Source organism: Mugil cephalus, chromosome 7 (assembly GCF_022458985.1).
Source record: "Mugil cephalus isolate CIBA_MC_2020 chromosome 7, CIBA_Mcephalus_1.1, whole genome shotgun sequence".
Classification (NCBI taxonomy): Eukaryota; Metazoa; Chordata; class Actinopteri; order Mugiliformes; family Mugilidae; genus Mugil; species Mugil cephalus.
In genome coordinates, this window is record NC_061776.1 from 18,247,687 (window position 1) to 18,263,681 (window position 15,995).

General features: G+C 43.2%; 1 protein-coding gene across 3 annotated transcripts; it reads right to left on the reverse strand.

Annotated features, from left to right (window-relative positions):
* Nucleotides 1–1,488: 1,488 nt before the first annotated feature.
* stk11 (serine/threonine kinase 11) lies at nucleotides 1,489–14,653 on the reverse strand. Of its 3 annotated transcripts, XM_047588938.1 has the most exons (12): nucleotides 14,477–14,653; nucleotides 13,182–13,724; nucleotides 12,733–13,052; nucleotides 8,094–8,177; nucleotides 7,832–7,921; nucleotides 7,399–7,531; nucleotides 7,147–7,283; nucleotides 6,938–7,065; nucleotides 5,468–5,525; nucleotides 5,130–5,323; nucleotides 2,936–3,183; nucleotides 1,489–2,197 (listed from the first exon to the last, which is right to left on the reverse strand). In XM_047588938.1, exons 3-11 carry the CDS (start codon nucleotides 13,017–13,019, stop codon nucleotides 2,975–2,977), a joined length of 1,320 nt encoding a protein of 439 aa, XP_047444894.1. In that variant the 5' UTR covers nucleotides 13,020–13,052; nucleotides 13,182–13,724; nucleotides 14,477–14,653; the 3' UTR covers nucleotides 1,489–2,197; nucleotides 2,936–2,974. The 3 variants fall into 3 exon arrangements, with proteins under 3 accessions (XP_047444894.1, XP_047444893.1, XP_047444895.1); XM_047588937.1 differs by having other exon boundaries at nucleotides 12,733–13,724; XM_047588939.1 differs by lacking the exon at nucleotides 14,477–14,653 and adding an exon at nucleotides 14,317–14,441 and having other exon boundaries at nucleotides 12,733–13,724.
* Between the last annotated feature and the right edge of the window lie 1,342 nt (nucleotides 14,654–15,995).

The following is a 15,995-nucleotide window of genomic DNA, read 5'->3' on the forward strand; positions in this document are numbered from 1 at the left end:
AAAGTGGGAGCAGAGTGATTACTAAACTGTTAGCTGAGCAGTTCAGCTGCTTTGCTTTAAAGTGTACGTCTGTGTCAAGGTCAGTAGCTGTTAAATGAAAACTTGAAAAATATATTAAATTCAAGCTACTCAACATCTTGGGACACACTCATAGCTTAGATTAAGACAGAGGAATTTGAAAACCGTTTAATTTGGTTCAACTTTAGGTCACTCTTCATCAACCTTATGGCCTTGCCCTGCTGAGCAGTATTTTGGGGTCAAATTATTGTTCCCAAGTTCAAGAAATACATTTTCCTGCTCAGCTTTAAATGCAACTCCTCGTCCGTCCATCCAGCCTGTGCATTAAGACCTAGAGAGATTTAAGCTAAAAGTGTAGGGAAGCAGCAAACGCTCACATCAGAGACGCTGCAGCAGGAGAATGTTTTTAACTGATAAATGGCTCAAATGGTTACTTCATTAAAAACGAATCATTGCAGCTCTTCTTTTAGCGTCAGGAGAGCTCAGGCTGAGCAGCTTGTCGCCCTCTTTCAAGTGTAATTATTTCTTCAACCTACATGTGAAATGCATCCTCTTCAAAATGAGAGCATAGCTGCACGTCGTAACATGTGATGAGGATTGTCACCTGGGAAACTGCGCTGGTAGGTACAGTGTGTCCCTTTTCTTTAAGCGCAGACTTGTGTTGGAGCTTCGGTGTCCTTTATGAAACTCACATCTCTGTGCTCATCGGCGACGAACCATCTGCTTTATTGTGAAACGAGTAGCGCGGACAATTCACGTCTCTCATCTGTGGCAAAGTTCAGACCTTTTGGGACCAACTGAGGCAGACTGAAAGTCAATTTTTAAATAATAATAATAATAAAAAATTACAAGATGATTGACTCCCACATTTGTGAGTTTTTGCCGCCGTGATGTGATTCATGTCCGCTGTGAAACCGTCAGAACAGCAGAATCATAACCATGAGAACAGAAACCTCAAGTGTGTTCTCACATACGAATACGGCTGAAATGTTCTCCAGCCTCCAGACGTCTCTTCTCTCACAACACTGTGCATCTTTACCGGACGGAGAACCTCCCCGTCGACCTTGCTGACGTGGGAAGCTCTGCTCTCCCTCCCTCCCTGCTAGTAGTGACTCACCTGCTCTCTGATCTATTCCCAGTGAGGAGCTGATGATGGGCCTGACTGCGTAAGAGTGGGGGGGGGCAGGGCTCCCGCGGATGTGATCGGCACGACAAAGAAAGCATCACTGGAAAAACAGGCCGACTGGCGACTGTTACGGTGCATCACCTGCAACTAAGCCGCATCGGCTCCGACGACAAAACGGTCACAGACATCAGAGAGAGATGAGGACGCTATTCCTACTCCTTCCTATCAGAGTAAAAACCTTGTCAAGGACAAGTTAACTGGGCATACACCACTGGGCTGTATTGTATTATAAAAAATACTCTCAAGTAAAGCTTAAATAGAAAGGATCATCAAACAAAAACAGCCTGGTTGGGACATATTTTATATAAATAATAATTAAAAAATATTCATTGGTAAAAGAAAAAAAAAACTCCTAAATGAAAATCAAAAATCCCCAACAGGTCAGCGGCGGATCTCAAGGCTTCAGTCTCTCCACAAACCGAGCACTTTCCCTTTCTTCCAGCTCTGTACAGCATGCAGTTTGTATGTCGGTGGTAGGTACTATCATAATTATTCTCATCGTAGATTTAAATACAGAATTATTCATAACTTTTTTTGTTGTTTTTTTTTTCCTTTTTAATTTTTACACATCACAATGTGTCTTAAAAACTGCCATTAGGGTTCTGTAAAAACAAAGGTAGTCAATGAAACAGAAGGTGGAGGGGGTGGGTTGGGGAGGTGGGGGGGGGTCGGGGATGGTGTCTGTAACGTCCGGTGCAACACTGGGCCCTCAGGAGAGGATGACAGGATAGAGAGGAGAAGCAATGACAAGAGGACAGAACTGGATGACACAAGTTGAAAGGAGCCAAAATAAACACCGTCTTCGCAGCCAGTGCCTCAGTCTCAGAGCAAAAAGAACATTTCATGCTGTCTTCCTCCTCCTCGTCGCTCACACCACATCTTCGAGGGACTCTGCGGGGCCGGTGGTCCAAGGAGGTACGGGGGTATTAACTTCAGCAGGTTTCGGTCACGACTGTGAGGACTCCGGACACAGAAGGACGAGGGCAGACCCACCTGAGGGGGGGACAGAGAGTTAATCTCGAAATCTAACCAGCGTATATGCAACAACAGTGACTGTCACAAGACAAGTACTAATTGGAGCCGCTAATGCAGAAAGACTCAACCCACGGGGCGAGAAAGAGAGAGGCAAACATCTCACAGCCCACTTTATCTCATGCAGGGTGAGTCATCGCCTGAACAAATTAATACACAGCATCTCTCCTGCACTGCACCCATGACAAACAGCCCTTGCGCTGTGAGTGGTTTTGTATGAGCAGAAGACAGAAAGAGCAGCTGTGGGTGGTAACTGGAAAAAGACGAGGACAACCTGCAAAATTTATGTGTACGAATGCACCAAAAATCTGCCCCACGTCTACTGAGCGAGGGCCGCAGATGGAGCCTCGAACGGCTCCGATGTTTATGATCCAGGTAGAGAAGAGACGCACCAAGACCTTTTTTTTTTTCCTGACTGTACAGGAAAACGCCCATGTGTTTGCCTGGGGAGCGATGGTGAGTCAGAGCACCGCTCGTTGAATATCAACACAGATTCTCTCACTCCCCACCCTGATTTCCTCTTTCAGTCCTCCACCTCCTCCCGCCTGATTCTCTTCTCCACGTCTCAGTCTGTTCAAACACAATCCCGTCCCCTCCCCTGCCTTTAATCTGGATCTGCGGCACCTGTTTCTCTTAAGGAGTTTGTGTTTTTCCTACTTTATAAAAGGGCGTCCTCCTGTGGGCCGTCCACGCACTCACCAGGTGGGCTGTCGTTGATGGAGAACGGGGAGAGAGGGGTCATTGCTGTTTGCAGGTGGAGAGCTTGCGGATTTTGCTGGCTGTGGAGACCCCTTTACGTGAGGGGTTGGATGAAGAGGAGGATCGCCGTTCGGCTTTGGCCTTGCTGTTCAGGGACCCTCCGTCCGTCCCGTTTACACAAACTGGCTTGGCTGCAGTGGGACTGTGGTCTACGTTCCCTATATCTTGATCCTCTTCGGCCACTTGTCCTGAAAACAACAAACACGAAATCTTCACACGAGCACAACGACACGGACGGCAACGTTAAAAACATGTTTTTTTAAGATTCAAATGTCAGGTAACCACGAGCGCAACAGGAAATCCAACCAAAGTCAGAAACAGGGTCAACTGTAACACGTTTGCTCAAGTGCAGACGTCTGTGTATCTGCATCCGCGGCAGATTCCTCACACAGCAGAAACTAACGCTGAGGAGATTAGAGATACAGTTTCTGCTGAAGAGAAACACCGGGTCAAATATTTGTTTAATTTACCATACGCACGCTATTATTTCATTCATACGAAGCACTCAGCGGTTTGCGTGTGGGAGTGGAAACCATTCATACTCCCACTAAAACCATTTCAACCTGACTATTTTTAGACCACTTCATTCACATTCTGCAGCTCCATTTGCTTTTTATGTGGGGCACCACTTCTAGATACCCGACACTGACTACCGCATTTATTATTACCAGCTGTTGCCTGGCAACGGATAGAGGAGCCAAATTCTAGGGGGGGAAAAAAATAAAATGATAAAAGACGAACTGGGGAGGGAGATGAATCCAGTATAAAAAGATGATGTCGACTCTCCAAAGTGTGTCAACAGCGGGTTAAAGTTTGCACACACAGTTAATGATAGGAACATCTCAGCATTTTCTAAAACCGAACTCGACGCAGCAGGGAAACCACAGGCTGAATTAATGATGGCTCAGCTCTATCACAGCCCCAGTAAGCCAGGACCTCCCATGTGGAATGCAGCTATCATTAATACACTCAATGCTCGACTGATGTCGACAGTCAAGTTTTTTTTATTTATTTATTACAATTTTATTTCTTCGTTTAATTTAATGTAATTATCAGCTCACATTACATAAGTCATCTCTTTTAATTTGTACACTGAGTGATTGCACTATGAAACCCATTGACCTTGCTGTGCTGCAGTTTTAGTAACATGAAGAAATGACAGTTTCATTTTTAGTCATGCGGGACTGAAATAAATGTAAATGTTTACGGATCACTGTCTGATAACTGCCTCCCAAAACCAAAAGATTTTACAAATGTGTAAAAACACAACAGGCCGAAAGTTTGGAAGTAAGATCAAATCTGCACATAAAAGATGATCAAAATAAACATGATAATTATATAAAGAGTGACTTATCAGACATTCTACTATTTTTGAGGCATTTGTTCCATAAGGGATATTTATATGCAGACTCTCATAAGCCATAAATAGTGACTAATGCAAACTATGATTAGTTTTTTAGTTTTTTTTAACCTTTGCATTGAAGTTGTGACTCTTGCAAATCCTCTCGACCCTTTTTTTCTTTTGCTGACATTTATTCAGTGATGGTCTGGTAACATTAATGTACATCTAAAAGTGAAACAGAGGAAGATGGTGCATATCGATAAAAGCAAAGTCTGATCAAGCAGTAAATAAAACCCAAAATACATGTGACTCATGCTGGTTTTTAAGAAAGTCATTGTGAACAGAAACTTGAAGTTGTTTCCAAACTCTCCGGCCTGTAGCATAGTTGGGGGCCGAGGCCAAAAAGACCCGAGGGGGACAGAAACCCACACTAGAAAAAGATGGTAAACTAAATTTCCAAGGCTGCTTTATAGCTCCTGCTGCACTAAATACGGTGTATTAGGCCTTTAGTCACAGGTCACAGCTCAGTGTGGGTTATGTAGACGCGTACATCTCATTTTGTAACCACACTTTGACACAAGGATGTGGTTTGGTGCGGAGTCATACTGTAATGACATTTTCGGTGCTGCATTTCATCGTTGGCCCGTATGTCAACAGAGGCAACAGAAAAACAGATACTCCCCCATCTGAACGGAAAAAAACAACAACAAATAAACTAAAAGAAGACATTTACTAAACACTGACGCCTCTGTTACTGCGCAACACTGAAAGCATTTTCAAACTCAGAGTTACCTGGCACTGTGAAGTCCTGAGTGTATATGATGTCATCCTCTCCGTCGTACAGCTCGTCATCGTCCTCCTCCGTGTAGCCGTGCAGATCCTCCAGGTACGGCACCACCGTCATACTCCGCCAAGGGTCCCTGCTCTCTGCGTTGGCAGGGATGGGTACAGGGGCCTCAGACGGAGGGTGTTTCTTCCGCACCCAGCTGGTTGGGAGAGGGAAAGTAGATTACAGATCAGTCTTTATCTCATAATTATGTTTCCTCTGCATCCTTATAAAAGAAATTTACACACAGCTAATGTCACTACAGTTAATTTGGGACACGAATGCTACACGTCACACGACTCACTTGTGTTGTCTTATGTTCTGTATGGAAAACCTCTTCGCAGGGTCGTACTCAAGCATTCCTGAAAAAACACAAATTAAAAAGGTGAAATTAATCGCGAATTAATTCTCGGCTCACGTCTCCATGTGGTGTTAAACGCGAACAGATGAGGGGCCACGGCGACGAGGGGAGGGCCACGGGGCAGGCGGACGACAAACTCCGTCAAGGAACATTAATTAATGGCGGTAATAATCTCATCCATCACCGTGTGTCAAAACCACCCAGCGCAGCTTAAGGAGTTAGCGAGGTAGATTAGGGAAACGTCGACGCGAGCGGCGCAGGAGACGTACGAATGTGGAGAAGATTTTGTGCCCACAATTATCATAATGAAGGGAAAAGAAGAATGCCAGTGTGATAAGGCAGACGTGATGCAGTGCCTACCCTAACTGTATAATTGTCTCGCAGTAGGCAGAAAAGGGCAGCATGCAGAGTGCTGATAGTAGTGCTGCGGCTGCTGAAGGACACCTTTTGTGGCACTGGTCTTATTTTAGACCGTGTAATTATGGACTGACTATCTCTCAGGTGCTGCGTCATCGCACAGACGTCACACGTTTGCACAAAATGGGGGGATATAGGCTGGAAGCGTTTTACAACAGCAACAACAAAAAGGGAGATTTTTCCCTGTAGGTTGTGAAACGGAAAATTACTATTTAAAATACGTCCGTTTTGCAGCGAGCCATTTTAAACATAGCGGTAAAAGCCCCAGACTTAAGGTGCCCATGTGTAGTGGTTACATTTCCATAAAAGGACACAGAGTGCAAAGCTGGATAATATCCTTGGATACTACGTAAGCACCCAGGCTGCATCGACGGGCTTCATCGCTTGGTACAAACATAATCTTCCCAACATTCTTCTTGGATTTCACAGGCAGTTAGTTCGCCACCATACGACTGAATATTTCTTACAGTACACAAATACTCGAGGCGCTTCTTCATTGTTACAAGGGGCTGAAGCCTTGTAGCATTCTGCTCGGGAAAAGCAAAGCCTGTTGTGTTTAGTATTCTGGTGCTGGCTCCAGATCAATGGAAACTACATCAACCGCTGGAGGGATTTCTACAGTTCGGAGGAAGCCTCCATGCTGAGAAGTCACGCCGACTTTCAGTGTTACAGCACCATCTACTGGACGCACACGAAAGATCACACAGCAACTGGCAGACACATTTATTACTCCCAGTAGGTGCGCGGACAAGTCCTTCTATCCAACGTTCTTCTATTCAACGTTCTGCTTTTCTGTAACGCTACAGAAATCTGCATTTTGCAACCTAACATACTGAGAGAATTCTTTTCAACACCACGATTAAACCAAGACAGAGACACACTCATTCGATGGGTTAATTCTGGACTATGAATCAGCTCCTACCCACACAAACACCTAAATAAAGGATAGGTAATTTCTGCTAAAGGTGAAGAGATTCACCAGCAAACAACACTGACCTTGCAGCAGGTCCGACAAGAGAGGTCCACACTCTTCGGGAATAGTGTAGTCTCCTTTTCCAATGTTCTCAAATAGCTTATAGATGTTGTCTCCCTCGAACGGATACAGACTTGTTGTAATGTTGTATCTAAAAGGAGGAAAGGTTGTTAAAGAACTTCAGAGGCAGTCAAAGAGTAGGCTGAACACATTTCACAAACGTGTCACTCACAGTGTTACTCCAGCAGACCAAATGTCCACTTTAAACCCTGAAAAGGTGTCCAGTCCGTTGGCAATCTCTGGAGGCTGAAAGGCAGGAGAGCCCTGACTGGTACGACATGTGTCATCCTCTGCAAATGGGTGAAGGGCCTGAAAAATACAGCAGGGGTAATAAAATGTTTAAGAATGTCTGCGATCTAAAAGAAGGGAAACTCAATAGCAACAGCAACATTCTGGCATATCGAACATTAAAATTTGATCTCACCTCTGCTACTCCCAGGTCGGAGATTTTAAGGGCCCCGTCTGTGGTCAGCAGCAGATTCCCTGGTTTAATGTCTTTGTGAACTATTCCCTGGCTGTGCAAATATTCAAGGCCATCTAAGAGTTGGCAAAAGTACCTGGAAACACAACAATAGCAGTGACAGAAAACCGGAGGGATTTATGGACATAATTAGTGTAGAGGAGTGGAAACACATCAAGCTGTTTATTGTTGTGGTCAGATAAATCACTTTTTTGCTTCAGTGGCTTTCTGGCACTGACCAAACATTCACACAATCCATGAACAGCTATTTTAACGGTAGCAGCCCTGCAGTCTCGGATCTAAACTTAGGCCTGGACGAGCGGCTGCAGAGGGGCTCGGTCTAAATATAGCAGACAGGCTCAGAGAAAAGGGGAGAGGTGGAGAGAAAGAGACTCACCCGTGAGCTTGAAATACTGGAAACCTTTTCTCTGGGACGCTGTCCAGCATTTCTTGCATCCCACAAACGCAATACTCCATCACCATATACGTAAGACAGGAGTCAAGGGAATTGGCCGAACCAAACAAACAGACCTTTTAGTAATGTGAGTAATTACAAAGCTGAACACAATTCAGGCATTCGCCAACACTTAGTGTATAGAACCACTCACCAATCATTAAAATCAATGCATACACACACTCGTTTAGCAGCTTAAGGATATATTTTCTGCTTCTCTTCATTGTAGAGCACGTCCACCAACTGAATCACATTCTTGTGTTGGAGTCTTCTTAGCAGCTGAATCTCCCTATAAATGGACACAAGGAGAGAGGACATGGGAAACATTAGGCAAGAAAACACAGCGTATACGAGAGGGAGATGCTATTTAACCTGATACTGGACGTGGGCTAAAGGCCAAGTACCACACATCAGCACACAGGCACTAATGTGCCGTTGTTTAGCCCAAGTGTATTATTGGTATAATAAGCTGCTGAGCAAGGGAAAGACATGCTGGAAAGTCAATCAATTTTATGACGTTATTGAAAATTAAGTAATTAAATTAGGAGAAAAATAAGATGAAGGTTCCAAAATATCATTAATGGGACTTGGTAACATCTGAAATAATGTGTATTGTTTATTCCAAGAGGAATATAGACACTGAAAACAGTCCGGTGAGCGGGTGTAGTGGCAGTGAATTACACCAGTAGCGTTATAAAGACAGATAACCTCACTTTGCTACCCATGGAGGAGAGGTTTAAATCACAAGGATGGCAAAACCCCTGGAGACTCGACATTAATCAGAGAGCTGTGAGGGTGGACGCTTATGAATCTGGATGAAGACGGGGAGAGCAGGAAATACGAGCCACAGGCTCCCTAAGTAAACAATCCACACCTACACAGGAGATACTCGGATTTTTTCCTGACAATCACAGGTAGGAATCATGTGATGAGACTTTTTAATTCAGGAAAGATTTGATTCAAAATGGAATAAGTCAATTGTTGACGGTAAGTATCACTTTATATTTGGTAGTTTTAACAAGTATGAGCACATTGTATTTGTCTCCGTGACGCAGAGTAAACACCGTCCCATCAATGTGTTTTTAATAAACAGCAATCACCTTAACTCGCTGTACTTTTCTGTGTAAACGTTTCAGTAATTCAGTCATGCTCCACACTGCAGCGGGGTAGACATTTCTTCTGTATTAACGCAAATCCCACTGAAGTAAAGGCGCAAATTATGTGTACTTGAAAGATTGCACGCTATCTGAATTTCTTTCCTCTGCCATGTTATTTCATTCAGCAGCATCTCCACGGCTGTGCCAGACATCACCATGGCCCCATTCGCAGCATCTTTTCATTTTATTAAAACACTGAATATTTACCGTTGACAAGATGAGTTTATGACATAAATACAATATATTAATGTTGATCCTTTGAACAGATTCGTCCCTTGCTTCCTATTCCTGGCAGTTCATGTGATTTAATGCATCCACTCAATAACAGGTCAAAGCTATAAAGGGGCTGTGCCCGTTCCTAAAATAAATAAAACTATCATGGTTCCTACAGTGCTGAGGCATCATCCATCGTCTCACAAGGGAAAAAAGGCCTTATTTCAGTGCAGTTTATGAGCTGCCTTATACGCCGCCTTACTACTGACAAATGGATATTCTGGGCCTAGTCAGCATCTCCTTCCACACAGACACACAACAGCAGCTACTGCATCAGTGCACTGATTAAAAAAAGAAAAAAAAAAAAACCACCACTGCCTCATGCACACATGCAACAGTGATATGATCAAAACACAGCAGGTTGTTATGAAAAGCCCGACTCCTACAACACACACTGTCTCTGTTACTCAGCCAGATGACAAACCTAGATTACACATCTGAACGCAGCAAAAACACACAAGCACCAACATCGCAGCTTATTTCCATAAAACAAAGTCATAAACCGGAGGCAGGGCTGCCACCGAGCGCTCAGAGACTGCTGCAGTCCATCCGCAGTGCGAGTTCAAATGTGTCACGACGGACCTTGTGCATTCGAGGCCCGCAGGCTGCAGAGCTGAAAGGATTTCAACACTCAGCGCTACAGCAGCAACTCTGGCACACTGCGGGGAACGTAAACAAACGATCAAAATCTGCGTGTCCCGGGTTGGCCCAGGGTCGGGCCGGTTTCAGGTATGCGCGAGCGTCTGTGTGCGCTCCCGTCATTCCAGAAAGGGGCATGGCATTCCCCCGCCTGTTACCGTAGAAACAGGAGCGGCATTGCTCAATCAATGCCAGCGTGAGCATGCCCGTCCCTATGGCAACGCTGAAAAAGCAGGAAGTGTTTCTCAGACAGGAATGCTAAACAGACTCTGAATGAAGAGTCTGGGGGGGCTACGCTGTGGCGTCCACGCACAGACGGGCCCTTTCCAGGGCCGAGGACCCGGCTTCCTCAGGGTGGAATAACGTACGGCCTCAATCGAGTAAGAGGGATGCAGGAAGAAACACGAAGAACACAGATGGACCAAATTCACACATCGAGGGACACTGCTATAGTCTCATTAACGGAGCCATAACCGATGGTCAGAGTCAAACCACCCACACAGTAACATGGAAGTATAACACAGTTATGGTAGAAATGATATTAAGGACAAGGTCATGATTAAATAACAAAAGGATATGAAGTGCTATGATATGTTTACAGTAACTACGAAAAGTTCAGAGTGGCACCAAACCTTTAAGTGGTATCAAAGCCTTTTTATCACTACTCCTACATTTTTGACACAAACCAACAAAACATATGGACATAACATGGTTACAAATAGACAAATATTCACCTCCTTTAAATAATTACCACAACTTCTATCGACTTTGTACAGGTGAATATGGACGATTTTTTTTTTGTTTGTTTTTAACGAGACCTCTTTGGAAAACTGTTTTGTCTGTCAGGACACACAAACACTGTAAAATCATTACTTCAGTTCAGTCACAGATACAGAGGTCTGTCTGGATGTGGACTTGTCCACTCACAAACATCAATGCACACTTTCCATGATTATTGTTACAGAAATGATGATATTCTGAATCTGAACATTAGATGGGTTTTACGAATTTTTGGATGTGTGCGACCATGTCAAAGATTCCCAGTAATATTGTCAACACATAGTACACAATGTAATGTGCCGTCAATGATGTACGAAGTCATGAATTAAAAAAAAAAGACTGCTTTAGTGATTTAGCGTACTGTTTGCTGGTAAAATAGACAATAAATTAGTGACGTGACTGATGCTAAAATGCCGTTAAAACCGTGTCTTTGCACTCACTCACTCACTCATTGTACTGTATACGTGAGTTTTATTCCAGCAAAAACATATAACACATGGAACTGTTCATGTAATGCAGCACATTTTTTTGTGACCTGAAGCACAGTCATGTACGGTGCATGGACTACTGTTGTTGATACGATGGCAGTTTCTTTTAATCTCAACTCATAACAAGTAGAAGTGGTACTGTGACACTCATTAACTAACAGATTTCCTGAGACAAACCTCGCCAAAGGTTGGCCCTCCTAATAACAACCCCAGCAAAATGGATCTTAGAGAGATGTCACCGAAGGCATTGTTCCTCTGCCGCTGTACTGTCTGTAACCTAAAAGCATCTTGCAGCTCTTCTTTCTCTCTGTGTGAACTGATTCCGACAGTTTTCTAAAGCTTACTCTATAATTAGCCCAGGCCCTCGGCGAAAGGGCTGGAGTAGTATTTAATAATACTGCTGTGATTAAAGCTTCTGATGCTCACCAGGAAAAGGAGGATGCAGACAAAAAAAAATTGGAATACAGTCATGACAGCTAAATCACAGACAGTGAGAGAAAAGAGAAACAGACTCCAGAAAATATGAAACAACTACAGTGTAAGTCCTTATCCATGCAACCATACAATTTAGTTTAGCATGATTTCCGAGTTGGCGAAAAAAGACTGAAGATTGACAACAAGAGCCGTTTCTCTGGAAATAAACTAGCTGCTGTGACCAAGCATCTCTTTCCAACTCAATTAAGTTAATCAGGTTTTCCGCCTATGTGACTATTGAAGAATTGGATTATTGCAAAACGTTGACAACGACCTATTGACTGACATGTATGAAATGAACTGCGTGCAGCCTCCTGATGTATAATTGAATCCTTTACTATGGACATTTTAACACAGTTAGAAATAACTGCAATTCTGCCTCGGCAGATTTAAACTGTTCTGTTTAAACTATTGAACAACTCGCTCTGTGTGTGTTTAAGGGACGAAACTGTCTGTTGATCTGGCTACTGATCTCATGAACATTGTCATGAACATTTGTGCAACCCAATATTTCCTCATTTCAATCATCATTGTTTTGTTAATAATTAAGGCTACGTATGCAGTGATGCGTGAGTATATTAACGGTGCCAGAGGAATTCATAAATGCATTACAGTACAGTTACATTTGTACTGAAACTAAGGTTTTGAAGCTGCTTTTTTCTACATAAAGAAATTAACAATGAAAAGACAACATCTAATCATGTGGTTATATGAATTGCAGTTTAAAATGCAAGTTAAGAGCTGTGTGTATAGATAATAAAAATACATAATAAGAAAGTTGAGGAGGCATGAATTACCATTTTCATTGAGTCCTAAGAAACATATTTGACTGTGGAAAGATTCATTGCATTTTATGTGTAGTGGCTCAAATGAATTAAATCATGTTGAGATTAAACACTCTAGGCAAAGCAACGCAACTCAGGGTAAATTATGGTTTCCCAATTCCAAGTTTGACGTGTAAACAGCTGTGTAAAAGTTTTGCTTTAAATGACAGAGCGCAGAGAAAAGGAGCAAGAAGAAACAAAACACTCACTTTTTCACATTGGCTTCTCCATTGGGAATCCTCCTTAGCTTCTTCTTCTTCAGTATCTTAACGGCTCTGCGACAAAGTGTTTCTGAGTCCAGCATTTCTTTCACCTTGCCATAAGATCCCTCCCCTAGCAGATCCCCCATCAAGTACTTTCCTATCAGCTTTGCCCTCTTCCTCCGTGGCTGGTAGATCACCTCTGTAGAGTCAATGCGGTGAATGAAAGTATCCATCTCCATCACCAGTTCATTTTCATTGAGATAGTCAAGATGATGCAGCTCCCTGTTACTCATGACTGATAGTCGAACAACCACAGCTAGAGTCTCCTGTGCAAAAAAAAAAAAAAAAAAAAGTTTGCAAATAGCTAGGATACCGCTGTGGGGTAATCCACTGGTAACTTTCCAGCACTACACAGAGAAATTTAATTCTGAAAGATGAGTTTCAAAATACTGAACATTTTAGATGGAGTTGTGAGGCCTGAGAGTTGAGGGAGGAGGTGGGTGATCAATCCCAATCTGTAAACATTAGGGCTCTTTGTACTCAAGAGGAGAAAAGGAGGTGAGGATCCTGTTGGGTCCAGTGCTGAGTTAGTGCTTTATACTGTGCATTATGAATTACATCTATGACGAGTGCCGTTTAACGGAAATTGGAAAAAAAACTGTGATTCTACTATGATATTGTCCTCCACTTCACGCAGGATCACCTCTATGCCAATCTAATACCATACAGCCTTGGGTAGAGGCAAACGGTCTTGCTTCAAGGCAATGCAGCACTGCATTTCTGCCAAAGGTCCATGCTGCATAGCATCGTTTTCTCAAAACACATGAGTGTGGACAGCTGGACTGGATCCAAGCACAGATCTACAGCCAAAGCGTGCAGCAGTTTCGCTCCGATCTCTGGTATCAGTCAGGCTCCTGGAGGTCGACTGAACCGTCCAATGTTGTCGAACCGTCCTCAGGTGTCCTCCATGTCACACCATGGTTTCTACTGCCTGGCGCCTGAAAAGAAACGACCCATTCAAACATTAATGAACATACACACATGGCTTTCGCTATGCTTCTGAACCAAGTTAGCCCTCTTTGGTAAACAATCTGTCCAGACATCAGCACCTGGCCGGTTAAAACTTACATTTCTGCTGTGATGTCTACATCCCACAATAAAGGCGCACTTTTATAAGCACGACTGCCTTTAACGCTATGACACAGCGAGGATTAAAATGCGAGTCCCTCAGTTAAAATGAAAAACTCAAGCGTTCACTGGCGGCTAGCCGGCGAGCTAATGTATAGCAAGTCTGCTTCAATAAACTAGCTTGGCGTCACAAACTGTCACTTTCTGGTTCCTCGACGTACACACCTCCAGCCGCCATTGCAGGTCGTAACTCACTAATCTGCTTTAAAGAAGTGCCAAGTGATTTATTATAAATGAATATAAATGAGATCTGAATAACCGAAACGTCGTCACACAGCTGTAGCAGCAGCAGCAGCAGCTAGCAGAGTTTAGCGCTAGCTCACTTCACCTCATTTACCGGTGTAGCCGCGACGATGTAGTAGACGGGTATTGTTCTCAGACTGTGTACTGCTCAGTGCTCACCCCAAAAAGCAAAGCCACCAGCAGCTTCAATCCCCCGAACCAGTCTCCGAAACAGAGTAAACAGACCAAATGGATCCAGCTAACGCGGAGCTAAGCGGAGTTGCGCTGGTTCCGCTCAGTGTCCAGTGTAAATAGCCGCTCTGCGAGCTAACTAACTCACCTAGTTCAAAACCAGCCTCGTTCCCGTTGCAGGTGTTATTTGTCCCTTGTGTGTCCGTCCTTGATGAAGCAAGTATTTCACTCGGACCCGACAAAATTTCTGTTGATTTCTCTGACTCTTCGCGTTACTCTTGCCACTCAGGTTGTCGCCATCTTGTTTACCTCCCCCCCAACTCGCACTGACAGCCCGTATGTTAATGCGTCAAATCAAAGTTTTTTTTCTTTTTTCTTTCTTGTTTTCCCCCTGCACACTGTAGAGCAGAGGGGGTCAAACTCATTTTAGTTTGGGGGTCACTTACAGCCCTTTTTGTTATGAAGCGGGCCGGACCGGTAACACAACAGAATAACCTATAAGTAACAACAACTCCAGATTTTTTTCTTCTTTTAGTGGAAATGAGAACAAGTGAATAAGGACAATGTCTACATTCAATAAACTATCCTTCAGAAAATACATTTCTTAATAAAAATAAGTGCAATTTGGGCACATTGCTGTTTCAGTCTCAGTCTCAGTGTTGTGTCCCGTCCACTTCTCTGACTAAAACAGTGGACACATTAGGGACAGCAGTTATTTTTTTTGTTGTTGAAAAATTGCAGTCTTATGTTTCTATGTCCTATGCTTTGGTGGAATGACGGGAATACAGTTTTATACAGGTAATTTGATCTTGGTAATGTCTGTAATTATTTTCAATTCACAGCAGCAGATAATGTAACTCATATATCCAGTAATATTCGATCACAGCATTTTTATGCTGTTGACATTTCATTTGATGAACAATGGTCATAATTAGCAAAACAACAACACAGCAGTGGATGCGTTCAATCCACTGTTTATTTAATTTAAACATGCTAGTAAATATAAATAAAATGGTCCATTGATTGCCAAATGGTATTGCAACTGCAAATATGCAAATCCATGGATGCCTGGATCACTAAAGGGGACACGAGGACCAGACCAAAAAAAAGAGACAACTAATATTATAGCATTATATCTCAAGGCAAAAATAACTGTCTCTTAACTGGTTTCTAATGGGAAAAAAAGACAAGATTCTTTTCTCATGTACAAAAAAATAAATAAAATAAAATTCTCCAGTGTTGCTGGAGGGCCCAGGTATGCTGTAATACAAGTATGTTGCATGGTTATTATTTTATACTTTCTGACGTCCCGGTCACTAATTGCATCTCTGCATCCTACTAAAAACCTCACCATACCACTGTGACTTAAGTGTCCTCTGATTGATGATGTGGCCAGGGAGAGGCTCTTGCTGAGCTGGGATTTCAGAGTTATATTTATCCCGTGTAAACCTCTCTTGGGAATGGCAAACTGAAGGTCTGATTTCACTGGTCTGTCACCCTCCCTCACCACTGGCTGCTTGCGTCTGATCAACCCTGCTGTCCAGAGGTCTGCAGAAATGAATACTGATGAGACCATCAGTGACTTCAAGAATATCTGCCCTTTGCACACGAGTGTACCGTCAAATGAAAGCGAGTTGTCCCCTAATACACAGTTAATAAACAGATGA